Source organism: Olea europaea, chromosome 19, assembly GCF_002742605.1.
Source record: "Olea europaea var. sylvestris chromosome 19, O_europaea_v1, whole genome shotgun sequence".
Lineage (NCBI taxonomy): Eukaryota > Viridiplantae > Streptophyta > Magnoliopsida > Lamiales > Oleaceae > Olea > Olea europaea.
This window is the reverse complement of record NC_036255.1, coordinates 10,720,518-10,746,949: the sequence shown is the minus strand read 5'-3', so window position 1 is coordinate 10,746,949 and position 26,432 is coordinate 10,720,518. Positions and strand designations below refer to the sequence as shown.

At 35.3% G+C, this 26,432-nt stretch overlaps 4 protein-coding genes and 1 long non-coding RNA gene across 7 annotated transcripts in view; 3 read left to right on the top strand and 2 right to left on the bottom strand.

Annotated features, from left to right (window-relative positions):
• Positions 1 to 2,343: 2,343 nt before the first annotated feature.
• On the top strand, positions 2,344 to 9,605 carry LOC111368813 (kinesin-like protein KIN-12F). Of its 2 annotated transcripts, none has more exons than XM_022990274.1 (17): positions 2,344 to 2,853; positions 3,107 to 3,241; positions 3,423 to 3,506; positions 3,586 to 3,711; positions 3,814 to 3,873; positions 3,962 to 4,015; positions 4,137 to 4,229; positions 4,362 to 4,457; positions 4,747 to 4,895; positions 5,392 to 5,541; positions 5,776 to 5,905; positions 5,987 to 6,542; positions 7,120 to 7,568; positions 7,648 to 7,749; positions 7,831 to 7,917; positions 8,014 to 8,808; positions 9,092 to 9,605. In XM_022990274.1, the coding sequence occupies exons 1-17, from the start codon at positions 2,539 to 2,541 to the stop codon at positions 9,338 to 9,340; spliced, it is 3,630 nt and encodes a 1,209-aa protein (XP_022846042.1). In that variant the 5' UTR covers positions 2,344 to 2,538; the 3' UTR covers positions 9,341 to 9,605. The 2 variants fall into 2 exon arrangements, with proteins under 2 accessions (XP_022846042.1, XP_022846043.1); XM_022990275.1 differs by having other exon boundaries at positions 5,987 to 6,545; positions 7,123 to 7,568.
• A 494-nt stretch (positions 9,606 to 10,099) lies between these two features.
• LOC111368812 (mitochondrial import inner membrane translocase subunit TIM22-2) lies at positions 10,100 to 13,206 on the top strand. Its single transcript, XM_022990273.1, has 5 exons — positions 10,100 to 10,396; positions 11,711 to 11,775; positions 11,878 to 11,950; positions 12,018 to 12,071; positions 12,762 to 13,206. The coding sequence occupies exons 1-5, from the start codon at positions 10,192 to 10,194 to the stop codon at positions 12,983 to 12,985; spliced, it is 621 nt and encodes a 206-aa protein (XP_022846041.1). The 5' UTR covers positions 10,100 to 10,191; the 3' UTR covers positions 12,986 to 13,206.
• Positions 13,207 to 15,110: 1,904 nt separating this feature from the next.
• On the top strand, positions 15,111 to 19,552 carry LOC111368810 (40S ribosomal protein S8-like). Of its 2 annotated transcripts, XR_002698048.1 has the most exons (6): positions 15,111 to 15,264; positions 15,357 to 15,429; positions 15,906 to 16,233; positions 18,339 to 18,508; positions 19,218 to 19,356; positions 19,469 to 19,552. XR_002698048.1 is itself a non-coding variant. In XM_022990272.1 (5 exons), the coding sequence occupies exons 1-5, from the start codon at positions 15,261 to 15,263 to the stop codon at positions 19,300 to 19,302; spliced, it is 660 nt and encodes a 219-aa protein (XP_022846040.1). In that variant the 5' UTR covers positions 15,111 to 15,260; the 3' UTR covers positions 19,303 to 19,483. The 2 variants fall into 2 exon arrangements, 1 of the variants encoding a protein (XP_022846040.1); XM_022990272.1 differs by having other exon boundaries at positions 19,218 to 19,483.
• On the bottom strand, positions 19,400 to 22,404 carry LOC111368811. The gene is made up of 3 exons (XR_002698049.1): positions 21,840 to 22,404; positions 19,907 to 21,264; positions 19,400 to 19,820 (listed from the first exon to the last, which is right to left on the bottom strand). It is a non-coding gene; the product is annotated as an uncharacterized LOC111368811 (long non-coding RNA).
• Positions 22,405 to 24,125: 1,721 nt separating this feature from the next.
• Positions 24,126 to 26,432, bottom strand: part of LOC111368345 — a 4,533-nt gene continuing 2,226 nt past the window's right edge. The window contains exons 2-6 of the mRNA XM_022989576.1: positions 26,248 to 26,402; positions 25,180 to 25,470; positions 24,509 to 24,912; positions 24,274 to 24,403; positions 24,126 to 24,158 (exon numbers count right to left, since the gene is read on the bottom strand). Coding sequence (XP_022845344.1) covers positions 24,126 to 24,158; positions 24,274 to 24,403; positions 24,509 to 24,912; positions 25,180 to 25,470; positions 26,248 to 26,402 — 1,013 coding nt within the window. The remainder of the gene's footprint in view (positions 24,159 to 24,273; positions 24,404 to 24,508; positions 24,913 to 25,179; positions 25,471 to 26,247; positions 26,403 to 26,432) is intronic.

The following is a 26,432-nucleotide window of genomic DNA, read 5'->3' as shown; positions in this document are numbered from 1 at the left end:
ATAGGGACGTTCTCCCTATTTTGGACGAGTTCTTGGACTTATATATTGTGTACAATATTTGTTTCCATATGTATTTGACTCAAACTATGAAACTAGAATTTGCATCTCGAGAATGAACTATGCGACCACATAGAAGAAAGTCATGCAGTCGCATAGTACAACTATTTTTCAGCCCTGAACTTCTCTAGAGCCTTGTATGCAACCGCATGATTTTTTTATTATGCAACCGCATAGTTCAACTATTTTCTCGTCGGATAGCTTTCGGTATTTTAGCCATAACATTCTCTTTTGATGTTCGATTGAGGCGATTCAAAGTTCATTGTAAAGCTAACAAAAAGAGTTACAATTTTTTTAGAAATAGCTCTTTCCCAATTCGGCCGTTAACTGGGTCAAAAATGGATCTCAATCTTCAGTTGAAAATCTAGAGTATTCTTATGTCGTTGAAAATCAATTTGTGAAAATGTTATTGTCATACTTTGCTTCTTTTGACTTCCAATTGACTCATAGTTTTCTGGAATCATCATTCCATCGCCCGTCACATCTTTGATTTATTTGCAACTTGGTCCTTGAACTTTCACTTGCTTCCATTTTGATCCCTTTTCGCTCTTTCTACCAAATTCCACCATATTCATCCATTTGCATCCTAAATCAAAATATAAAGGTATTTAGAACATTTAGACATTGATATTATAAAAGAGCAAAAATTAATGGATGAAAGCTTAACAATTTGTGCTATTATCAACACACAACGATGGGTACGATTGTTGATGGCAAACATGTCCGATTTTGAATTTGGAAGAGGATGGTGGTCAATGATGTGATTGTGATTGATGGTGGCGAAAAGCGTGGTGGGTGCGGCTATGTTGGTGGAGGAGGACATGTTTCTAGGGCGAGTCAAAATTTGGTTTGGATAAATTTTGATTTGACAAGTAAAACAGTATTTTGTATTTACAACGAAAAAAAAAAATGAAAGAGGGGAGAGAGAAGTTTGGAATTTCCTAACGAAATAGGGTAATTATCGTAATATTTCCTATTTGATTTTATTGATACCAAATTATTTTATATACGTACCACATTTTAATTATCTTAAAGGTCCATAACATTTATTTATTATCACAATTATGTGCTTAACTCTTTCCATTGCATTTCTTAGTTTCAACTTCTTATACATGTTGTCCCTAATGATGGTTTTTATCCAAAAATTATGTGAGCGTGCTTTTAAAATAAGGGATAAATATTTAGATGTAATTTTAGATTTTTTTTATGCATATTTAAAAAAAAAAAAAACGAGGGACAAATAAGTTATGATGTAGCCCGCTTAACAATTTTTTTGACGGACATCACGTTAGGGACAAGAAGTAATAATTAATGAAAATTTTTCTGATAAAAATGCAATGGGAGAATATTTGAAACATAAATATAACAATAAATAAATGTTATGGACTTTTTATGCAATTAAACTTTAGTGCACTTATAAAACAATGTGATGTAAATGTATATTTATTATCTGATGGGGAGTAAAATTAGAGTTTTAGTATATTTTGATAAAAATTGAAGATATATGTGATTGAAATGTTGTGATCCCATGAGGAATGACAATTCGAACTGTCAAAATCGAAAACCACGATTAATCGAATTGAATAGGGCGAGAAAAAAACCCAAACAGATGGCACAATGAGGTGGATATGGTATTTGATTTTAATGTCCTGGTTCGAGGCGAGGCGGGACGGGCATGGTATTTACGCCGACGATTGCCCCGAACCAATTACCCGTTAAAAAAAATTAATTGGATAATTGAACTTTCCACTATTCTTTTTATGATTTTGTCCAACCCAAAATTTTGGCTCATTACTAACCCGCTAAGTCCAACTAACCTAACCTAGGCCTCATTTGTTTTCCATTTATGTAAGAATGAGAATGAAAAATATAGTAGTTACGGATCCCATATAAAAGATAGAAATTCAAATATTTTTCATTTCATTAGGGAAAGAACATGAAACAAAAAGGGGCCTAGTAACCCTACACCCTACTACACAAATATTAAACATATATGGAAATTGCATTTGGGAATTGGAATATTGTTTGCATTTTCATTTGGGATATTATTTGTTAAATTGGCTTAGTATTGTGTTTTTGTTTTCATTTACTTTTTGTTTTTCAATTTGACGGCTAGACTTATGAAAAATAATTTATTTTCGTGGTTATTAATCGCTCTAATCGAGTCGAATTGAACCAACTTACGTATTTATGGTGCGATTATGATATAGCTAAAAAATTGGACGTTCAGTGATTATTTTGGTAGAACCGACCCCTACTGTCATTCACAATGAGGTCCACACTTCAAGTTTTTAAACGCTCCGCGTTGCTCAACGGTCATCTCTTCTAACGGCTCTATTCAATCAGCATTTGAACCAAATCATCTCGCTGTCTCTATACTCTCTCTCACACACAAACACACAGATAACCAACTGTTTGTAAATTGTAATCTTCAAAAAAAAATTTACTCAGAATTTCTATAGAAAATTGAATTATCGAATCATGTTGAAGTCCAATGCTGAAATCTCAGAGAACAGATACTTGGGAAGCATATCTGCCTCCGTCTCACCATTCAAGAATTTATTTCCTAAATCGAAGCAAAACATGAATTTGACACGCCGTGCGAAGTCCAAATCGAACAGTGAAAACATTGCACCTCCGGATCCAAACATTCAGATCAGCGATCCTCCACTGTCAGGTTCAATTTCATTACCCAAAAATTCACCTAGAAAACCCTTAGTAAATTCCCATAAAGTAGAAGATACCACCTCCGTGTTGGAAGATAAAGCACCCAAGGCCCCAGATACAACTGTCAAGGTACTTGAACTTGACTCTTACTTTTTCCATTTTATGAATCCTAGACAGTGAAATTGGTTGAATCTCGAATTGATTATATTTTTAGGTTAAATCACGTTATTTTTCTCATCTGATTATTTCGATGGGATTTTTCCTGAATTCTATACTCCAATTAGGTTTGGTACCTAAATAGTGAAAATGTTGAATTTTAATTTTATGGTTAACTGTTTAGGCTATAATTTAAACGTGTTTGATTTTTTGGGCTTGTGGATAGGTTGTGGCGAGATTAAGACCCACTAATTACAGTGGAGGTGGATTTCAGACAGTTAGAAAAGTTTCTAACGATTCAGTATCTGTTGGTGCCAGAAAGTTCACCTTCGACGCGGTTTTCGACTCGAATTCAACTCAGGTTTTAGAATCATTTCCAAACCTTTTATTTTTTTCTCTCCAGTATTCAATTTCTAAGTTTACCAACAAATAATTTTGAATGAATGTGGAAATCGAGATTTCAGGTTGTTTCTATTGAATTAATTTTAAAAAAATATAAACATCTAGTTTGATTTATGAAGTTGTGGATCTGTAATTTTTAGGAGGAAGTATATCAATCAGTTGGTGCCCCAGTGGTGAAGGATGCATTGGCTGGCTACAATATATCGCTCTTGGCTTATGGGCAGGTAGCTTTGGCTGACTTGCAATCCATTTATGCTGTGTCAATCTGTTTATCTTGATGCGATTTGGCTTGTGTTTTACTAGACTGGCAGTGGAAAGTCTTACACAATGTGGGGTCCCCCCAGTGCTATGGTTGAGGGTCCATCAGATAGTGGACTTCAGGGTATTGCACCACGCATTTTTCAAAGTCTGTTCTCTGAGATTCAAAAGGTAAGTTATATCTCTCAGTTGACTAAGAAAAATGGGATCTGGTGATGTGGGAGTTGGGACTGATTGTTGTTTGATTTTTTTATTTATTTTTTAATGACTCAGGAGCAAGAGAATTATGAAGGCAAACAGATAAATTATCAATGCCGGTGCTCGTTTCTTGAGGTAATTATTTTCATTCTCCTAATAAGCGTTAATGAAAAGTGTGTTATATCATTGCATTGACTGCATTATGTATGATTTGCTACTGCAGATATATAATGAGAAAATTGGAGATCTACTGGACCCGACGCAGCGAAATCTAGAGGTGCAATTTATCTCTTTTTTTTCAAAAGAGACAGTAAAAGAATCTCTAATTATATTGTCAATATGTTAAGGCATTTTTTATGTACACATTATGATATAACTAGAAGGTTCAAATTTTACAGATAAAAGATGATGCCAGAAATGGGTTTTATATAGAGAACTTGACTGAGGAGTACGTAACCAGTTACGAGGATGTCATCCAAATCTTAATTAAGGTAGCAAACATGAAGACTGTCAGAATTTTGTACTTCATTTGGTCGACTTGCTAGCATATTAAATGTCATTGGCCTGGATGTTTATGGCAGTTTTCTTTACCACTTAAAGTTAGAGTTGGTTTTATACTGCAGGGGCTTTCGAGTAGAAAGGTTGGTGCTACAAGCATAAATTCCAAGAGTTCAAGATCACATACTGTATTCACGTTCATAATTGAGACCTGGTGTAAGGTAACATTGGCAAAGTACAATAGTTTCAAGTAATTTTAGAAATTGTCTTAACATAATCTTCTTTTGGAACTAAATTTTTGTTGTTACTTAGAGAAAATTCACTTCGTAGCTCTCCACTTTGGTTTATGAGCCTGAATAAAATCATAGTTGTTTTATGCTGAAAGCTGGTAGTCATGAACGAGTCAACCTTAAATTAAAAATCATTCTTTATGCAAGCATTTCATACTTTTTTTAATATCCAGTTTGACTTTTGCTACAAATATTTACTTTCTTTCAATACAATGCCCAGGAATCCTCATCAAAATGCTTTGGGAGTTCCAAGACTAGTAGAATCAGCATGGTAGACCTTGCTGGTTTTGAGAGAACTTTACTTGATGATGCTAGCAGACAGCTTGTAAAAGAAGGAAAGTATGTAAAGAAGTCCACGTCACAACTCGGGTATGAGCAATGAACATCTTTGAAGCATAAATGAGATTGTCATTATGGTTGTCTAGTGTTTGTTTCTCCTTATATGCTTAGTGTTTTTTTTTTCCTTTCCTTTCTTTTTAATAGATTGCAATATTCCTAGCTATTTTAGCACATATGCGCAGTTATCAGATGTCAAGTGACTGCTGAACACCTTGAAACCTCATAAGCATTTAATGTCCCCTAAGACTAAGGTGGTGTCACCGGTCAGAAAATGTTGGCATAAAAAGTTATCAATGTGTGAAGAAATAATTTACTTGCAGAATGATAATAAAGACGAGAGTAGTTATGATGATAGCAAGGACAATAAAAAAATTAATGTACAATACGTTTTTGTGATAATCTTATGTATTCCTTTTATTGTATTTTTATGGTTGTATTGATCTAATTCTTCAGAATCTGATGTATGGTTGCACATGAAATATACTAATTCACATACATTGACTAAAAATCTCTCTGATTACTGCAGGCACTTAGTAAACATCCTTGCACAGAGAAGTAATTCTGGGAGAGCCGAAGATGTTCCGTATAGAAGTTCTTGTCTAACTCATGTGTTGAGAGAATCATTTGGTGGCAATGCCAAACTCTCCATTATGTGTGCCATTTCTCCTGATAACAGGTACTGGACAATACAAACCTTTTTAATACAAGAAAAATGTGTAATATGGTCTTGGGGACGGATGTTCATAATGAAGAAAACTGATGCATGTAATTTTGGTTTTAATAAAATTCTACACATCTGGATATTGATAAATGACATGTTTCATTTTGTGTCTTCCATTTTTCATCTTTTTCTTCTTCCCCAATTCACACCGTTTTCGTGTAATCGAATAACCTATTTCTTTCCATGAAGGAGCAATAATGAAACAATAAGCACACTTAGATTTGGACAGCGGGCGAAGCTCGTGAAGAATGAACCTGTAATAAATGAAATAACAGAAGATGATGTTGATGATCTCAGCAACCAGATTCGCCAGCTGAAGGTACTTTTACTTGATCCTACGGGAGCCATTTTTCTATTAAGAAGTTATTTTTTGAACTTAAAATGTCTTGGATCAATGCAGGAAGAACTTATAAAAGCTAAGTCCATTTCACGCAACTCATTCACTAGCAATCAAAGGAACTTCAGAGGACGAAGTGTTCGTGAAAGTGTGAATCAGTTAAGACTGAGCCTGAATCGTTCACTGATCTTACAATGCGAAGACAATGATTCTGAAAAGGAAATACCCGTCAACGAGGATGATGTAAAAGAACTAAGATTTCAGATTGATAATTTACATAGATCACATGAAGAAAATTCTGAGAACAGAGATTGCAATCAATTATACTCTGCAGAAGGTTGTGAGACAGATCAGGCCTGTGAACATTACTTGAGCTGTTCAGAAGAAAGCGACTGTGAAGAAATTAGTTCAAGAGTATCTCAATCAGAAATTCCAGATTTAAACAACACCATATCAGCAGGTGACGTCGATAGTATCCTGAAGAAGTCAATGGCCATTCATCCTTCATCAAGCAGTAGCTTGTCAATCAGTGAATGCCCTCATCGTGCAGTCCTCCAAGGTCCTGTGTTCTCCGAGTCTCCAAAAATAAGTACTCAAAGGAAAAGAACAGTGTTCTCACCAAATCATCGGTCGAATCACGATGTTGTGACATCCAAAAGTCTGGATGTCGGACAGTCGAATCAACAACATGATCATATTAAATCCTCTGTAAGGTCTTCTAGAATATTTCCAAGCCCAACTGAATCCTTAACTGATAGCTTGAACAGAGGCTTACAGATCATTGACCACCACCAGGAGAACTCTGCATCAACTAGATCATTATCTTCCTTCTCTTTTGAACACTTTGCACTCAAATCTTGTCCAACAACTGAAAAGGTCTATGCCTCTGTTCAAACCTCACCACATGACGAACAATCTTCAGATGCACCCTTTGCTTCCTTTGTCTGTATGACATGCCGGGGGAGAGAAATTTCTACCTCTAATGAAGCCAAGGATAGTATAAATTCATGGATGGTTCCAGTGGACAGATCAGGGAGTTTTAATAGATTATCTACTCAAGTGACCAGGGTATGTCAATTATTATATCATAATTTCTGTTTGTGCTATCAGTTAATTTACTTTTCTTTCCATTGTCCTCTTTTAGCTTGATGTAGAGAGAGATTTGGCTATGGCTATTAAAAGAGAGAAGTTCTCACCAAATCATCGGTCGAATCACGATGTTGTGACATCCAAAAGTCTGGATGTCGGACAGTCGAATCAACAACATGATCATATTAAATCCTCTGTAAGGTCTTCTAGAATATTTCCAAGCCCAACTGAATCCTTAACTGATAGCTTGAACAGAGGCTTACAGATCATTGACCACCACCAGGAGAACTCTGCATCAACTAGATCATTATCTTCCTTCTCTTTTGAACACTTTGCACTCAAATCTTGTCCAACAACTGAAAAGGTCTATGCCTCTGTTCAAACCTCACCACATGACGAACAATCTTCAGATGCACCCTTTGCTTCCTTTGTCTGTATGACATGCCGGGGGAGAGAAATTTCTACCTCTAATGAAGCCAAGGATAGTATAAATTCATGGATGGTTCCAGTGGACAGATCAGGGAGTTTTAATAGATTATCTACTCAAGTGACCAGGGTATGTCAATTATTATATCATAATTTCTGTTTGTGCTGCCATCAGTTAATTTACTTTTCTTTCCATTGTCCTCTTTTAGCTTGATGTAGAGAGAGATTTGGCTATGGCTATTAAAAGAGAGAAGGAGCTTGACAGTATTTGCAAGGAGCAAGCAGCTAAAATAGAGCATTTAAATCTATTGGTAATAAATTCTTGTACTCAATAAACTTTCAAACCTGCTTAATTATAATATACACATTTCTGATAAACCGGTTTATTGCAGCTAAAGAAATGCAATTGCAAGACAAATGAGAATTCTACCAATGAGCACAAAATTGAGAAATGCAACTCACCAATTAATGAAAATAAGGTTAGGAATTTTACTATTCTTCTGAATGGTAATGGTTCTTTTGTCATCTATGCTTATTATCTGTGTTCTTGTGCATATCTATTCGTTCCTTCACAGCTTCTGACATGGGATGGTCAAGGAAATCATGAGCCGGAGGTTATAAAGGAGAAGTGTGAAATAAAAGAAGGCCAGGAAGAGTTGAATCTTAGCAGGGGGAACGAATCCTTTGATGTGGAAGAGAGGGAAGCACTTCTCAAAGAAGTTGAAATTCTAAGGAGCAAATTGCAGTCATATACTGTTACACCTACAGACAGATCAGTTGACAGACTCAAATCCTCTTTGTTGTTGCAATCAATCCAGTTGAGAAGAAGTAGTGCATGTGCTCGAGGTAATAGTGAGGAAGAAATTGAAAAGGAAAGAAAAAAATGGATGGAAATGGAAAGTGATTGGATTTCATTAACTGATGAATTGAGAATTGAAATCCAATCTAACCGTCAACGAGCAGAGAAGGTGGAGATGGAGTTGAGATTAGAGAAAATCTGTACAGAGGAATTGGATGATGCACTCAAAAGAGCTATCACTGGGCATGCCAGACTGGTCGAGCACTATGCTGACCTGCAGGAGAAGTACAATGACTTGGAGGGAAAGCATCGAACAATTATGGAAGGTATAGCAGAGGTGAAAAGGGCAGCTGCAAAAGCAGGAGCCAGAGGTTGTGGTTCTCGTTTTGCAAAGTCACTAGCACGGGAGCTTTCAGCTTTGAGGATGGAAAGGGAAAGGGAGAAGAAGCTGCTGAAAAAGGAGAATCAGAGTCTTAGAATTCAGATCAAAGACACTGCAGAAGCTGTACATGCTGCAGGTGAACTACTTGCTAGGTTGAGGGAAGCTGAGGAAGAGACTTCAGTGGCTGAGGTAACTATATTTAGGTCATGTTTTCCCATGATCCTCATTTCTTTTTTCTTGGAAATACAGCCTTTGGTTGCTGAGATCATATATACTCTCCTGTCTTTCATTCTGAAAGAAAAGGCTACCTCATTTATGATTGTTTCCAGTACGGAAGTTTCTTGATGTTGAAGACATAAATTAAATTCATCCCTTCTACAATAGCTTAAACTTTTAGATGAGGTGGAAAATGGCATATGTCTCCAGAAGGCTGTCAAATCCCATTTCTTAATTTTTCCCCCTATCTTTGCAGGAGAAGAATACTATGATCCAGGAAGAGAATGAAAATTTAAAGAAACAAATAGAGAAACTGAAGAGAAAGCACAAGATGGAGATGAGCACGATGAAACAGTATCTTGCAGAGAGCAGATTGCCTCAAGCAGCATTACAGCCTCTTTATCATGAGGACTCCGATTTAATACACCAAGATACAACCCCAATCCCTGACGATGATCAATCTTGGCGAGCCGAATTTGGAGCAATATACCAAGAACATTACTGAGTCAATTGATAATCATCATACTAGGAGGAAAACATAAAAGTGCATTGGACCCTGCTTAGGTCCCTGCATTCATACACTTCTCTCCTGTACTTGCTTGTGAAGCTCTGCTGTACATCTTTTACATTTCATTTTTTAGCAATTTGATTTATGTTGTTAGATGGACACTATTGTGTGTATCAAAAAAAAATCTGTCCGTTGTAAAAGTAAATAACTGCATTGATTTTTGTTTGCTAACAGTAAAACTAAATGAAAGTTACTTTTTCGAGTTAGAATTTTTATACCTGTATTGACAACATATCTTTGTCTCTTACAAAACTAAATATCTGCTTTCATGTTTGTTCTTCTTATTAGATCATGTTTGGCTAACATTGAAAATAACTGTAAGTTACTTTTTCAAGTTAAAAATTGTCACTTTCTTTTTACTTTTATAAAATGTTATTTATTTTTGGAAAATAAATGTTGCATTTATAATGAATTCGAGTCCAAATCTCATTTTAGATAGTACATAACAATTGACAGCTTGTTTGGGAGCGATTTTTTGCCTCAAAGCCGTCATATTTGACTTCTTCTCTTACAGGTGGACCTTACTTTTCTCCTAATGATCAAAAAATCAATTTTTAAAATCACTACCAAACAGCTCTGAAACTGACTAGTTATTTTTATTTGAGAAAGGTTGAGGACTAATGGTGCAATATTGTCGTTGTAAAAAGAAGTGCAATGCGAGACGACGACGTAGTGCTGTAAGGGTATATGCGAACAAAATATCTCATCACAAAAATCCTAAAAAGTTTCAGAAGTAGATGTTGAAAGCGTTTGTATTCACCGAAAATTAGGGTTTATATTTTTTAAAGATGTCGACGCCAGCGAGCAATCCGAGTTCCGACTCCGACTCCGACTCCGAAGTCGAGAACCTTCCAACTCCTATTTCTAACTTGTCTTCTGACGCACTAACTGCCAGCACTACAGCCAATCCGTCCAGTCCGCCACTCGTTTGCCTTCTTCGTTTCGCCGGTGACTCAGCCGCCGGCGCTTTCATGGGATCCATTTTCGGCTACGGTAACCTAATTTTTGGTTGTTTTACTATTTTATTTGTCTTTTCTTTCCATGTTTAGCTATTTAAGTAGAGTGTACGTGTGATGGTTTAAAGTTGGGGTATTGTGACAATTCACCGAGGACTGCAAAATTAAGGAAAAATTCACCGTTTGGCACTAATGGAATATTTTTCTGGAAAAATTAAGATAAAAATTTTGTTAGTTATATTGTCCAGAGTACTGCCAAACATGTAATAGCAGTTCAATTGTATATGCCTGTATGAATTGCTTCTCATACACATGGAGAATTGCTTTGTATTATTAACGCTCAATTGTGAAAGCCAGACCCCAAAAGCTAGTTAATTAGGTCAGAGAACCAAGCCAATATAAACCACACAAAGGAAGCTTACACTTCCAATGTGGGTTTTAGGTGCCCATGAACCCCAGTGGTAACCATGACAAATCACCATGCTTCCGACTCGACGTCCACATCAACCAGGTGCCCATACACTCTAAGTGATAATCGAGACTAGAAGACATGATACTTGCTTTGATACCATTGTCACGCTCAATTGGGAAAGCTAGACCCAAAAGCTAGCTAATGAGGTTGGAGAATCCAAGTCAATATAAACCGTATAAGCTTCATTCAGGTGTTCATACACCCCAATGTGAACCCTGACGTATTACTCTTATTAATGTGTTTAATTTTCAAGCAATATTGATATTGCTATCTCCTGTTAAATTCTTTACCCTTTCCTCTATTTCAGATATCAGTGAAATAATTTTCTAGTAGTTATAATTTGAATGCGCTAGTCTGGATTATGATTAAGGTGAATTCTGAAGGTCAGGTTATGCAAATTTCATAATTGTGCTGCGGGCTTTCTCTGATGTAGAGCTTGTGAAAATATCCACGATAAGAACTTGGCACTCAGACGAGATTAATTTACGTAGATAATGTGGACACTGTTTATTCAGATTATTATGGGAGCTATGATTATATTGCTAAAACTTCATTATCAATTAAAAAATTCATGACTAAAAAACTAGTCTTCCGACCTCTTTTAGTTGGCCTACTAGGATATTCAAGAAAAACGGTTGAGCTATATGTACATAATGATTTACATAGGGATCATGTGGTGAGATATGATTGGGTATGAATTTCTTTAACCAAATTAAAAAAATAAAAAAATAAAAATTCCAATCTCTTTTTGAAACCTCATCTATATGTAAACGATTAAATAACTCCATTATGTACAAGTGACATTATTCCAGAAAAATTCATGCCTTCTGAGTTTGCTGTAGTTGATTAAAATATCATATGATGTGTTATGTGTCTCAGGTTCAGGATTAATTAAAAAGAAAGGTTTGAAAGGATCATTTTCTGAGGCAGGATCTTCTGCTAAGGTATGGGAACTGTAATTGTTGGTCCACAATAAACTTTCTCATCCATTACTTAAGGCACGGATCTTTCATCTTAAAATTTTTTTATCTTACTTTGCGTTCCAGACATTTGCGGTTCTGTCTGGAGTTCACAGTTTAGTTGTATGCTTTATGAAGAGGTTGCGGGGGAAAGATGATGGTAAGACATCATTTGAAAATAAATTCTTGAGTTGACCATTCTGCGTGTGACTTATCTTTCTCTACAGTCATCAATGCAGGAGTTGCAGGATGTTGCACAGGTCTTGCTTTAAGCTATCCAGGTATTTTGACCTCTTCACTCTCCCTCCTTTCTCCAGTGTTAAATATGTGATATATGCACCCTTAAGTAATTACATATACCCAATTTAGAGAATGACCTATATATTTCAGAATCCTCAAGCCCCTTTGCTGGCTAGTGTGGCCAAGCACCTCTACTCTCACTCTCAGTGATGCCATCCTAATTCCCAGACATTAACAAGTCATTCTGTTATTTTTTGTCTGTGTATAACTGATAAACGACATCTGTAAGCATTCATAGGTTGATTTTTTGACATTCATTTATTACTGTTCTAAATAATGCAATTTACTCTCAAACCCTTACTTGGATTTCCTGCTTTATTTCAGTCAATTTTAAATTTTGAACCGAACTTCATTTGGAAGCCTCCAAATCTCGAATTTGTCCTCATAAAGCTTAGTTAAAGTTGATTTCATAAATTTGAAGCCATAAAATTTCATGTCTGGCCTAATGCTGCCTAATAATGGCTTCCAAAGTGACTACAAAATTAGGTCGACCATTATGGTGTGCTTCTGTTCTTCTGCTGTTAATTTGCATTTCTTCCATGGTGGTGAGTTTGTGCATGCATGTATATATATGCATCTGAGGGTGGGCCGTGGCAGCATCTAGGCTGTCCACTTAAGGTAAAATCTGTTGGTACGAAAATTAATCTTATTTTGCTATTTTATCTTTCCAGGTGCCCCACAAGCTCTACTTCAAAGCTGTCTCACATTTGGGGCGTTCTCGTTTATTATCGAAGGTCTAAACAAGCAGCAGCCTGCACTTGCTTTGCCGGCTTCCTTGGGCAGCAAAGGAAGGCCCTTCGATGTGCTTACTCCTTTGGCAATTCCCCTTCCTCACGAACTGAAGGAGTCTTTTGCTTCTTTTTGCCACACTCTTGAGAAAATGAGGCAATCTTAAAGATCATCTTTGCTTAAAAAAAAAAAAAAAAAAAATTCACTTGATTAACAGTTTAACGCTCTTCTATTTTCAACTGAATGCATTGCAACAAAATGTTTTGCTTTGTTAAGTGATAGTGAATCGTAAAGCTCTTATTATGTCCTAATTGTATTATGTACGCTGAATTATGCAGTGTCCTCTTCTACTGTTGTGCAATCCAAATATCAGTCATAATTAGAGTACATGGTGCACAATTTTGTGAAAGAAATGCATTAAATGATGATGTTCAATATCAGATCTCATCATCTCCAAAAGACTTAATTTTTATAGTACTATACTTTTTAAAATATTAAACTATATTTGAATTAATTGGACATTTGCATATGAGAAAATGTGAAATAAAAGATAAGGATGGATGTTTCTTGAAATAATCAAAATCAGGAGTTAACATAGAAAGCATTGTTTAAGTATATAAAAAAAAAAATTTATTCTGTAAATCTATAGATAATTTTTAATAGACGTAAGTTGCTCTTTTTACACAAAGAGGTAATGTGGTATAACATAAGATTCGAGTGTCGTTAGGGATGTTAATGAAAATGTTTTTTTTTTTTTTTTTTTTTTTTTTTAAAAAAATTTTAATTTTTTTAACAAATTAAAAAAAAAAAAAAAAAAAAAAAATGTTTTTTTTTTTTTTTTTTTTTATTAAAAAACATTTGAATTCAATTTTTCTGGCCGTTTATTTTGGGGTGATAGCATCGTGCACTGATAGGGTAAGTAAACTCGTGCGTGTTAAGAGTGATTCGAATGAAGATATTATAGCTTGACTTATCTCACGGCTTACATTGAGTGCGAACTGAGTCGCCTCGCTTCGTTTGCTAGCCTAGTGTTTGTAGTGATTATGATACATGTAAATAATTGTTTACATACACATGATATAATGAAATATGATTGGATTATAAGTTTTTCAACAAAAAAATTTGTTGTACTACATGTATATTATTATTTACATACATATGATATAATGAGATATGATTGTGTTACAATTTTCTCAATCAAATAACAATTTCTCCACTTTTTTTTTGACACATCTGTGTGTAAATCATTATGTAACTCTTTATATATAAGTTGCATTGTTAAAAAAACTTTCCCACTTTGTTTTTGATACATCTATATGTAAAACATTATGTAACTCAATTATGTACAAGAAACATTATTCGTGTTTGTAATTATGGTACGTTTAATTGTAAGTATGGAATTTGTATGAAAAGTAAATAAAATTTAAGCACATATACATAAAGAGTTATATAATGATTTACACACAGATGTATATAACTCTTTATGTATACGTTCTAAAGAGGCCCAAATCGAACCAAAATTTTCGGGTATCTAGTAAATGGAATCGTCGGGTCTAAATATAATTATGGAACCGTTTGGGTTCGGTTCCGTTCGGTTCTGTACTATAATTAAATTTTTTAATATTTATAATAACATTATATAAATACAACTAATAATACATTCAATGATTTTAGAATATCAGAGACTAGTAGACTACCTTATTCAAATGATTGCTACAGTCAAAGTTTCGATCGACGGAGGTCACAGTTTCGATCGGAGATTCAGAGGTCACAGTGTCGACCGACGATTGTATAGGTTTTGAAATGTTAGCGAGGCTACGAGAGTGAGTGCGAGAGTTGAGACAACGTCATGCACTTTAGTGTAGGTGTTTATGATTATTTAGTGGATTGAATCTTGTTGGACTAAGAAATAAAACAACAAAATGGGAAATTGGACCAAAAATTAAAAAATTAGAAATGAAACAAATTACTGGTCCAAAAATTTGGATTTAGAAATTGTTAATTTGTTAATTTGTTTAGAAAAATTTAAAATTAAAATTAAAATAATTTGATTTACTCAATATAAAAAAAAATTAGAAATATTTGGTTATTCGTCTAGAACCGAGAATCGAACCGTACCCGTCGGTTCTCAATTCAAATACCCGTTCGGATATTTAATTTGACAAGAATCGTCGGGTTCAGTTCGGATTCGATTCGGGAGATTTGCCAAGCCTAGACACGTGCGTAATTATAATTTATACGGACACGGATGTTGTTTTCTTAAAAGTGAAAGGGCACCTGTGTAATTTTGTCAGCTAGGGTTTTGAGTGAGGAGGTAAAAAGTAAAAACCCAGTTCTCTACGCCGTCGCACTTCCTCCATTTTCTCTTTCTTCTGCTTCTGCTGCTGCTGCTGCTGCTGCTGGGGGATTCCTCGGAAACCTAGAAAGTACCGCCGGCAACCATGGGTAATTAAATAAATCAATGCGCTTCATATCCCCATGATTTTTTAAATTTGGAACTATTTGTTAAAATGAACGGGAATGGTGTAAATATACAGGTATTTCACGGGATTCCATGCACAAGAGGCGTGCCACTGGAGGAAAGAAGAAGGCTTGGAGGAAGAAGAGAAAGTAATTTTCATAGAAAATAATAAATACGCTCTCATCACCTTTTATGTCTTTTGAGTTTGTTTGTTTTTCTCGAAAACTATTCGAGTCTCCCTGTTACTGATATTGGTCGATGCAATCCTTATTTTTTTTCAATTGAAAATCACCTAAAACTTGTTGGAGTAAATCGATTCTATAATTCTTTCTTAAATCGTTACTAATTCTGTAAACCTATTTTTTCTCGAGTTTTGTTTTTTTGTTTTTTTGTTTTTTGACTTTCGTGTCTCTTTATATGTGAAGGCAAAAAATTGTGACATGAATTGGTGTTCTGTGTTCAGTTTACGAATAACAAAATAGCTTCTCCCTTATGTTCAATGTTCGAAATAGTTGTAATATAACCCTTGATTTCTATAATTGTTTGTTCGTTATGGTCTGATTGCTGCATCCATTGAGCTGCATGAGAATTTTTTTCTTGATGTACCTGTCTTGTCTGTTCCAAGGTACGAGCTTGGTAGACAGCCAGCAAACACAAAGTTGTCAAGTAACAAGACAGTACGTAGGGTGAGGGTTCGAGGAGGTAATGTGAAATGGCGTGCTTTGAGGTTGGACACAGGGAACTACTCTTGGGGTAGTGAGGCTGTGACCCGGAAGACTCGTATTCTCGATGTGGTTTATAATGCTTCTAATAATGAGTTGGTGAGGACCCAGACTTTGGTGAAGAGCGCAATTGTTCAGGTGGATGCTGCACCTTTTAAGCAGTGGTATCTTCAGCACTATGGAGTTGACATTGGTCGCAAGAAGAAGGCTGCCGTCAAGAAAGAAGGAGAGGTATTCACTTCTCACATTGTTTAATGGGTTTTCTATCATCTATGCTTGACTACCAGTGCACTCGTTGTTCTTTTTGTGGGTCAAAAATTGCCTTTTATATGTGATTAGTTGCTGTATAGTCTCCCATCTTTCAGTAATCAATATCAATCACGAAATATTGGAATAGTATGAGTTGATACTCAAGTTTTCTGTGTGATATTATGAATACATATTACAAATAGATTAATATAAGAAGTGCAATAGGCTTTATATTTAAGTGAAATACTTTACACGATTCATGAAGTAGTGGCTCGATGGATTTTGTTGACACTTTTGCAGTTAAACTTATCATCAAGATACATAATTCAGATTAGAATAGAGTAACATAAGTACAATCTTGATATTAGATTGACTTAACATCACAATCTGTAATGATAAATTCAGTATAGTAACAGCACAACCATTAATGACAAAAGAGCTTTTTACTAAAAGCACTTGTTTTAAATTTGAAAATAAATTTTGAATTTAAATAATTGTTTTCACTTAACCATAGACCAATTAAAATGAAGGGTACATAAAAGTAGGCTCCATGTTTTCAGTACTGCAGCTTTGATGGTATATTGGCATAACTGATATACAAACTCGACCATTTTTGAAATAAATGGGGACAAGATAACTGCAGAGATATCTGAGTTGAATGACCACCAAGAAGCCTCTTTTCGGTTCTAAAATTACAAAGACACCCCTAAGTTGCACCATGATAGCCTCCTATACAATTTACATATTCTAGGACCCTGCAGCAGGAGGTAATAGCTAATTGGGAAGTAACAGAATCTGTTAGGGAAGGGATGATTGGACTTAGTTAGTTAGAGGAGGTCTATAAATAGAAGTAGAGGGGACTAGAAAGCCATGCAAAAAGATTGAGAAGAAACTAGTAGGAGAGCATTGGCCTCTCGTAAGCCGAATACCCATTTGTTTCATTTCATTGCCGTTGAATTTTTTTACATAGCAAAAGGCCCTCTGTTCACTGCCATCTATCTATTTTACTGTGTTCGCAGTTTTTCTCCAAATACAGAATATAAAATCTTCTCGTGTTTGGTCTTTGCCTTGGTGTGATTTGTTTGTCTGCAGAGATCAGCCACCAGTACAGGATCTTATCGCACCACTTCCCCCTTTTATGGTTTCTGAAAGCTTTTTATAATGCAAAATTTGCCTAATACACAATTGCCCTTATGATAAAAAAGAAATTCTTTTAGAAAAATTCATCTTCCCACTTCCTCGGTTTGTTGGGTGGGGATAGCTTGGGAAACTTTTTTTTTTTTTTTTTTTTTAGAAGAGTTCAGGTATTATGCATTTTGTTTTCTTTCTGAAAAGAGCCTTAAAAACTAGCAAGTGAGAATATGTTTGGGTAAAAAAATGTAATAGAATCTCTATAATAATTTTTGAAACAGGTGCCTGTAAACTTCAAGACTGTTTCTGTAGTTATCTCAAATAAAAATATAGGAAGAAACAACATTCTTTTTGTTTCTCATGTAAGCAAATCCTTTTCTTCTTGTAGTTATAACGTATGTAATTTTGAAGAGAAAACGAGTTGCAGTCATGGATGGAAAATTTGGACAACCGTGGTCATTCTCATTCTGATTCAACCTAATCAGCCCATTCTCGAGCAATTTTGAACTATTTTTTAAATTCCGTTTACTTGGGCTTATTGATTACAAAAATACCAATATGTAATTTATCCCAGGTAGATATGCATGTTGATTTACAAGACTGGGATGCATCGAGTCCCCCAATGAAGTATACAGTCATCAGAATATGTTGGGTGGTGTCACTTTTCTTAGACTTGGCTATTGATATCGGAAGATCTTGTTTGTTAGTCAAGTACCAAAATACATGTGTACAATAGCATGCACAGTTTACATACATTGACATCATTAAATTACAAATGTCATTCTGTGAGGAGAATTTGTAGCCTAGTTCAAAAGAAAAAAATAAGCATCTTAAGAAGAAAGAGGAGAGATTGAGAGCTCAGCTCACTTATATGCATATGATGTTTGTTATGCTTCATAGTTTAGCAAAATTTGATCTCTGATGTTTGCTCATGATTTTGCTTGACTGTGTTTTAGGAGACCGAGGGTGCTGTAGAAGAGACAAAGAAAAGCAACCATGTCCAGAGGAAACTGCAGAAGCGTCAACAGGATCGCAAGCTTGATCCACATGTTGAGGAGCAATTCGGCGGTGGCCGTCTTTTAGCTGCAATCTCTTCACGCCCCGGCCAGTGTGGTCGTGCTGATGGGTATGTATATTCCTCTTCATTTCTGTTATTTCTTGACCATTGAATTAAATGTTGTCACCATTCCCCTTTCAAGTCGGACCCATGTAGCACTGTGCATCGTTATTCTTTCAGGATATGTATCAACTAATGTCTTTCCATGATATTTTTTGCCTCCTATAAGTGTTGATATAAGAGAATACAACATACATTTAAAAGAGAAGATGGGATTTTTTTTTATGCAGTCCAATTTGACAGATATGGGCAAACGGCTTGTTGTATGAAATAATATAGCCACCTTATTCCTGAAATCAATCTTGCAAACTTATTTATTTTTAGTGTAGAGAGTCCATAGAACATTTTTGTTTGCCATATTTTTTCAGAATAACATGTAAACCTGATTAACTACATGCTTGAATTTTCTTCTGGATGACTGTTTATCTAATAAATTATTATTGATGATAACTTATTTCAAGACTAATACATGTTTCTGATCAGAATAACTTGTTTAACTTAATGCTAGAATTTTCTTCTAGATGATTGTTTATCTAATTAATTATTTTTTGTGATAACTTATTTCAAGACTAATACATGTTTCTGATCCTTCTCAGCATAAAACATTTGCCTAATACCCTGTTTAGCATCAATTTAGTCATCGATTGTTTATTTAATAATATTCTATCATGCTTGATCCCTCCTTGACGATGAATATTTTATATATATATTTTGTTAGATATATTTTGGAGGGCAAAGAGTTGGAGTTTTACATGAAGAAACTTCAAAGGAAGAAAGGAAAGGGTGCTAGCGGGGCTTCATAAATTTCTCTCGTAACTCAAAGAATGTTTCCTTCAAAATCTCCTCTTTCACTTCCTGTAAGACACAAGTTAGCTTGATCTTTTTCATATTTAGTTGAAATTTTGAGCTGTTATGTAATGAATTTTCTACCAATGACATATTTTTCTTCCGTTTCTCATTACAATACAGCTGCTGTTATCCTAATGTCACTTCCCATCCCTGGTGAAAATGGTCAAAATATGGCTGATTATAAGAAATTTTGTTGGAAGTTCATCTTCAGCGAATTGCAGTGGATAATGTGGTAGAAAATGCATGTTAACAATCGCACAATTTAATAGATAGCACAAATGAATTATGGTTTAAAGAGTCGAGATTGTCATGGTGTAATCATTATGTTTGCAAGTTCTTCATTTATGGCAAAGAACTTGCGATGGCACGAGTCCCGTTGTGAGGAAAGATCCTACTAGAGTTTACATTCATTGGAAACAAATTATTTCCAAATCGAGCTCCCAACTTCCCGAAATATCAACTGTAACACTATCTGTAATGGAAAAGAATATTCGTATCAATGTTCATGTTGTTTTGAAAGACCTCTATTTCAACTTTGAACTAGATAAGTAGCGCTACCAGAGACGAAGGTCAAGGTAGGGGACTGTCCTGATCAGCGTAGGAGAGTCATTTATGAGCTCCAACTATTCGTTGCGAACCAATAGCATTCCACTCATTTGCATCATCAACTTTCACGGCGTGGATCTTGTATGGTAGTAGGAAATCCATGAGCTAATCTTCTTTCTTCGACCTCACAAACTAAAATAAGATACGTTATACCTAAAAACGAGCCCACTCCAACACAATGTAGTCCCTATAGCCGGTAAAAAAAACCACCAACTCACTCTTATAAACTGTCTAGACGCTCATAATTTCATCCTGCCAAAAACAACTAAATAACAAGAACACGAGGAGATATTTAGCATACGCGAATGTACAATGAGAATTACATGACTGTTCCAAATAGTAAAAATCTATTGTTAATATTAATTTCGACTCCTAAGAATTATTGGGACAAATGCATTTAAATCAGTGAATGACCAGCTGTCTTGGAGATGGACTGAGAATTGAATATTTGAAGGGTCATTAAATTGCCCAGCCTCTTTGCATTCAACTTTGAAACACATCACTGAACTGAAGTAAAATGCAACAAGCGCAGGTTCTACTTGTAACATATTCAGGTTAGTAGTTGAATTCGCCCCACAAATCAACCACAACATGCAAGAAATCAGAAGTTAAGAGACATGAATGAGGGATCACGTGAGAAAATCACTGTCGGAGTAAGCTATGAGATTAAATTAAATTTAGCCTCTGTTTGGCTTATGTTTATAAAACGTTCAAGCCTCTTTTTATCCGCACATTTCAAGGGACTTACGAGCACTACCCACTTGTGACTCATTTCTACCAGTTTAAACTATTTATAAACAAGTTAAACATGATGCAAATATCAGGAGAAAAAAGTACACCCTGCTAATATAATTTCAAAATCTCTACATGTTAAAGCATGTTTGATTAAGCTTTAAAAAAAAAAAAAAAAAAAAAAAAAAAAAAAAAAACTCTTTTTTAGCAGATATCTTTGGATAACTTACTTTTAAGTTACTTAAAAGTAATCTTTCTAAGATTAACCAAACATGATAACACGAGTCAAACTAAGACCCCCGTAAATCTTGAGACTTGTTAGTGCATGGTATACCGTGATGCTCATTTAGGCTGCACACTTGTGTCCCCGTATTTCTTTCTCAATCTCTCTCTAACAAAGTCGTTCCGAGCTTTGATCCGAGCTTGTTGAGGAGCAGCATTTACATGTGAAAGATGCAAACCAAATGCAAACAACGAGGCTCCACCAATGAAGTATGCAACTGTTATCGCCAGCTTTTTTGGCGTTGATGGGAAGCACGATACCATCTGTAATTGTTTGTTCTCTTCACCAAAATAATCTATTCAATTACACAAACGAGACAAAAATCAAACAAAAAATATAAGGTTTCGCCTATATCTTGAAATATCCAAACTTAAATGTGTTCCTTTTAGGAAATCACTACATAGAAATGGCAGCCAGTACAAAACTTTGTCAAATCTTGTGAATCTGTGATTATATCGTACCAATTGCTCTATCCCATACTTCTAACACTGTTTTAACCTCCTTATAACTATTTATTAACAACTGGCCATGAATAAAGGCAACAGACTTCAGAAATTCCAAGCTCTAAATTTTTCAGAATTGTATCCATTATCGAAATCACTATGAAAACAAAAATATTCCTTTAGTCGACCATTATAATATAGGGTATCAGAACAAAATGTTGAGCGATCAATTTCATCTTTCCCGCTCTACTGGGAGGTATATGAAGCGAAATATGAAAAGCATCAAAACACATCTGTGTGAGGAATTTTATCAAACACAAGATATGCAATAAATTCACAATAACAATCATTAAACTATATATAAATCCACATAAAAATTAACACTATAAGTAATTCAAAAAAATCTAGAAAATGAAATTAAATTTACCTGAGTGAAACTATTTCACGAATTCAATTTATTTCGAGAAATTGAGATGATCCTTGAGTTGCTGCAGATGAACATTTATATAATTTTGGGTTGCTATGCTGTGATTATATTTCAGATCCATTTGGGTTGGAGGTAAGCCCATAGAATCAGGCCCAGTTAATCGTAAGAGCGGATGCTGTGAGGGCGATGTTGTCCTACAGTTGGGCTCCATTCGACCCGTATCTTCAAGGCGGATATTATGTGCCAGGTGCCACTGTTTAATCGCCACTACAGCATGGAAGATCTCTGCTTCCTTTTGTTTCTCACACAGTGCTACTGAGTATTTGATTCCAGAATTCTATGTCCGCTACTCAATAGAAAACACAGACATTGTGAAATCAAGGAGAAGAATGGGGATTTCGGATTTTACAATAAACATTTGGGAAAGCCATGAACAAGTCGTTCCGATTACTATTTTTGTGGCGGTTCTATGCTTCTATTTAGCGTATTGGTCATTTGCTCGGAGAAAGTCGATGGGTTAACGAATCCATCATCGTACGTCAACTTCTATTTTGTTTCTGAATTCTGATTCATTGATGCCAAGGGCTTGTACTTTTTTATACACAACCTCAAACTGAGTAAAAGGTTAAACCCCAATATTGAGAGCCCCATCGTCTCGTTATTGGAGCATCGTGAGGGAGGAAAATCACAGGATATATCCAAATAGGCCAGGAAACTAGACCTTATCTGTACATTGGTGCTCACAAAAAGTGCAATTTAATATCTCAGGAATCTAACTCTTACACTGCAATTGTCAGCAAGATTGAGACAACCTCACTTCTATCATTTGCACCATTGAGATGTATCATGCGGTCACCTCAACCTGAGTACATTTGATGGAATGCAGTGTCGAAAACATAATAATAAAATATGGAGATTTGAGTATAATTTGTTAACTCTTATTTGACTTAGACAGTGGACCATAGTCCGTAAATTTAATATTACGTACATGCAGCTCCTCATGGGATGGTCGAATTGGTGAAATAGATTAGCGTGAAGACCTTTGATCATGAGTTTGATTCTCCATACCAACACTTTTTTGGTTGAGACTGTTGCACAGGGCTTGCCCAGTACGGTTTATTTGACTGGCGTTGTTTGCAAACTATTACGTCAGCCCGAGGGGTGAACTCAAAAGGTAGCGAGTGCGGATTTCCCCGTTATTGAAAAACCATACATGCATAATAATATAAGGATTAATCTAGTAGTACATTAGGGGATCCATTTGGACACCATTATGGATCCCCCAATATACCCATAGCATGGCCCATAATATAATTTGTCCTTCAAATGTATCTCAAGCTTAATTTAATCATAAAAGAGTACCCTATAAGATACATACCTTGATTATGTTGTTTTAAAAAGTTTGATTGCTGTTAATACTTGTGTTTGTATTTATTTGATATAAATCCCTCTGCACATGGAAATGACTTAGACGAATAGAGAATTATTTATCATAGAAACCGATTGATTAATCTCGATAGAATTGCGACAAGTCTCTTCTTCGTACCTAATTCTCCATTGATTTAATTCCTCATGTAATAAAGATATCTTGGTGCAATTTTCTTGTACATATGTAGAGTTGCAGATCACTGCTGTCTCGACAAAAGCCAAGAAAGGTTGCTGCCAATTACCGTCATATATGTCCACGCCTTTTTCCAGGAATCTATTTTCTTTAAGAATTACATGAAATCTCACACGATGTGTATCTCATGATAGATTTATATATTTTTGAAAATCTGAGTCTCGCCACTACCAACTGATCTAGGTAAAGCCTAACATTTTATTATTTACATGGAAACATCATCTTTGTGGTTTTCTTTCTGCTTGCAGGCTGGACTTTTGATGGCATATATTCTCAAGGGGTTTTACTTTGGCAGGTAACTGTTACCAGAGCCGGTCCTGTGATTTATGGGCCCTGAGGCGAAGCGTGTAAAGTAGGCCCCCCAACAAAAGCAATTTAAATATAAAATTCAACGGTATATTATGCGATCTATTACTAACTTAAAAAACTAACACTAAAACAACAACTAAATATATTATAGAAACGATTTATATTATAAACCATCAAAACCAACAATGTTTCAAACAATTAGTTGAATACTATTCGTCTTGCCGTTTTAGAGGCAAAAACATCAATCAAATCTGAATAATTTAGCTGCCCAACCATTTCTTTTTCTATTGATAACATAGCCAATCCGTTTAATCTTTCTTGTGACATAGTTGATTGAAAATAGGTCTTGATCAACTTCAATTTTGAGAAGCTTCTTTCCGCAGATGCAACTGTAACCGGTATGGTTAACAAAATTTTGTAAGCAATATAAGCATTTGGGTAACAAATATTGTGAGTCTTCAAATATTGCAGCACTTCAATTGCTCTTGTTGTTTCATTTGGTACAGAAATCTTCAAGACTTGTAACTCCGAACATAAATCATCTCCACTGATGTCTGAGCGCCCATCATGTTCAAGATATTTCTCAAGATTCATACAAGAGTTCAACAAATTTGATAAAGTTGCATCCCTTAACCTTTTCAAATTAAACAAAAATCCAAATATGTCGTCATATTGTTTGAATTGTTCAAATCGACCCCTCAGAGAAGATAGAGCTTGATCAATTATAAAAACAAAGTACTCAACTCTAAAAGATTCTTCTGCCGATTGCTTTACCTCATCACTACTGCTTTCATCAAAATGTTTTTTCCTTCGAATTATGCGTTTTTCTGTAAATACAGCTTCAATTCCCATTTCATTTGTCTTTTTTGTTGCTTCATCCATAGCAACGACAAATCCGATTTCTCTATAATCTTCAAAAAATAAAACAAGTCCTTGCAATAGATTAATAGCATGATCAATATTCATGGATTCAGTTTGAAGAAATTTACTCACAATATTGACTGCATGCAACAACCTGTACCAGATTACTATGCCAAGCAAGAACTCAAAATTCTGAAGTTCATGTGTTGCTAACGACTCGGCTTCACTTTTCACTTTAGGATCTTCGTTAGATTTTGCCAAATTAAGTAAGGCTTCTCTTATCTGTGCAGTTTGCTCCATTATAGGCTTCACACTCTCAACATGACTTTCCCAACGTGTTTGTGACAATGGCTTTACCGTCAACCCTTTTACATTATCTTTGAAAATTTTTCATCGCTTGGTAGAAGAGGAAAATAAAGTGTAGATGCGTTGTATCACTACGAAGAAGGATACAGCTTTGGAACAACAATTCACCATATCACATAATGCTAGATTTAGACTATGAGCACTACATGGAGTATAGAAAGCTCGGGGATTCATTTCATGTACTCTTTTTTGTACACCTTTGTGCTTCCCGCTCATATTAGATCCATTATCATACCCTTGCCCTCTAATATCATCAATATCCAGATCAAGTTTGATTAAAGCCTTTTGAAGCTCGGTTGCAAGTCCAAGTCCTGTTGTGTCATCTACCTTCAAAAATTCAAGCCAATGTTCCTCAACTATAGGTAAGTTTGCTGAATCATCTACAAATCGTACTATTAAAGACATCTGCTCCTCACGACTTGCATCTGGAGTACAATCAAGTATAACCGCGAAATATTTTGCATGTTTAACTTTCTTAACAATTGCATTTCTCACATCATTAGCCAACAACTATATCAACTAATTTTTGATTTTTTTGCCAAGATACGTATATTGAATCTCTCTTGCATTAACCTGCCGAAGGTACTCTTTCATTACTGGATCAAACTCACAAACCATTTCCACCATTTGTAAAAATAGGCCATTATTCTCAACATTTAGTCTCTCATCATCTCCTCAAAATGACAAGGTATTTTTGGTGAGTCTTTTAACAATAGCAATTATCCTTGTTAATACATGCCTCCAATGTTCTCTTTCTGCATTGATCAACAATTCAACGCTTTTATCAATTGTAGTTTTTGTTCGAAGCCTATTTTCCAATTCAATCCAGTCAGTCATGCAACATAAATGGTCTTCATTTCCTTCATGACTTTTAATAGACCGATGCAAATTATGCCAATCTTTGAATCCATCATTACCTAGTTGGCCAACTTTGGTCACATTTTTGGGTGTTTTAAATAACTTGCAACAAAAGCAGAAGATCCTGTCCATAGATATTGAATATACTAGCCATCTTCTATCAATTGTTTGCCCATTTCGTAGCAGTCGCTTATATTGTGAAGAATCGAAATGTCTATTTGTACAATCTTTCGCAAATGAGATGTTATCAACTCTTTTTGGACCCCTTTCAACTAAGTAATCTCTTGTTTTCTGATCAATGATTCTCCAATTCCCGGGATCATCCAAATTTAGAGAAAATGAACCATCTTCTTCCTTATCATCTTCTTCATTATTAGAGGCCGGTTTCATCACTTCTTCTTCTTTATCATCTACTTCATTAACATAATCAGGTTGACTCACTTCTTCATCCGTACTATCTACTTCATTAACATGGGCAGGTTGAATCTCTACTTCATCCTCATTCAACGCATTCACATTGTTGCTTTTGAAGTACTTGTTAATATCCCCTACTTGAGTTTGAATCAATGCAATTTCAC

Coding starts and splice junctions, on each gene's coding strand:
- LOC111368813 (XM_022990274.1), top strand. CDS start 2,539: ATGTTGAAGTCCAATGCTGAAATCTCAGAGAACAGATACTTGGGAAGC. Junction 4,896..5,391: donor AAGTCCACGTCACAACTCGG/GTATGAGCAATG, acceptor TGATTACTGCAG/GCACTTAGTAAACATCCTTG. Junction 7,918..8,013: donor CACCAATTAATGAAAATAAG/GTTAGGAATTTT, acceptor GTTCCTTCACAG/CTTCTGACATGGGATGGTCA.
- LOC111368812 (XM_022990273.1), top strand. CDS start 10,192: ATGTCGACGCCAGCGAGCAATCCGAGTTCCGACTCCGACTCCGACTCC. Junction 11,951..12,017: donor GTTGCGGGGGAAAGATGATG/GTAAGACATCAT, acceptor CTTTCTCTACAG/TCATCAATGCAGGAGTTGCA. Junction 12,072..12,761: donor TCTTGCTTTAAGCTATCCAG/GTATTTTGACCT, acceptor TTATCTTTCCAG/GTGCCCCACAAGCTCTACTT.
- LOC111368810 (XM_022990272.1), top strand. Junction 16,234..18,338: donor CCGTCAAGAAAGAAGGAGAG/GTATTCACTTCT, acceptor ACTGTGTTTTAG/GAGACCGAGGGTGCTGTAGA. Junction 18,509..19,217: donor CAGTGTGGTCGTGCTGATGG/GTATGTATATTC, acceptor ATATTTTGTTAG/ATATATTTTGGAGGGCAAAG.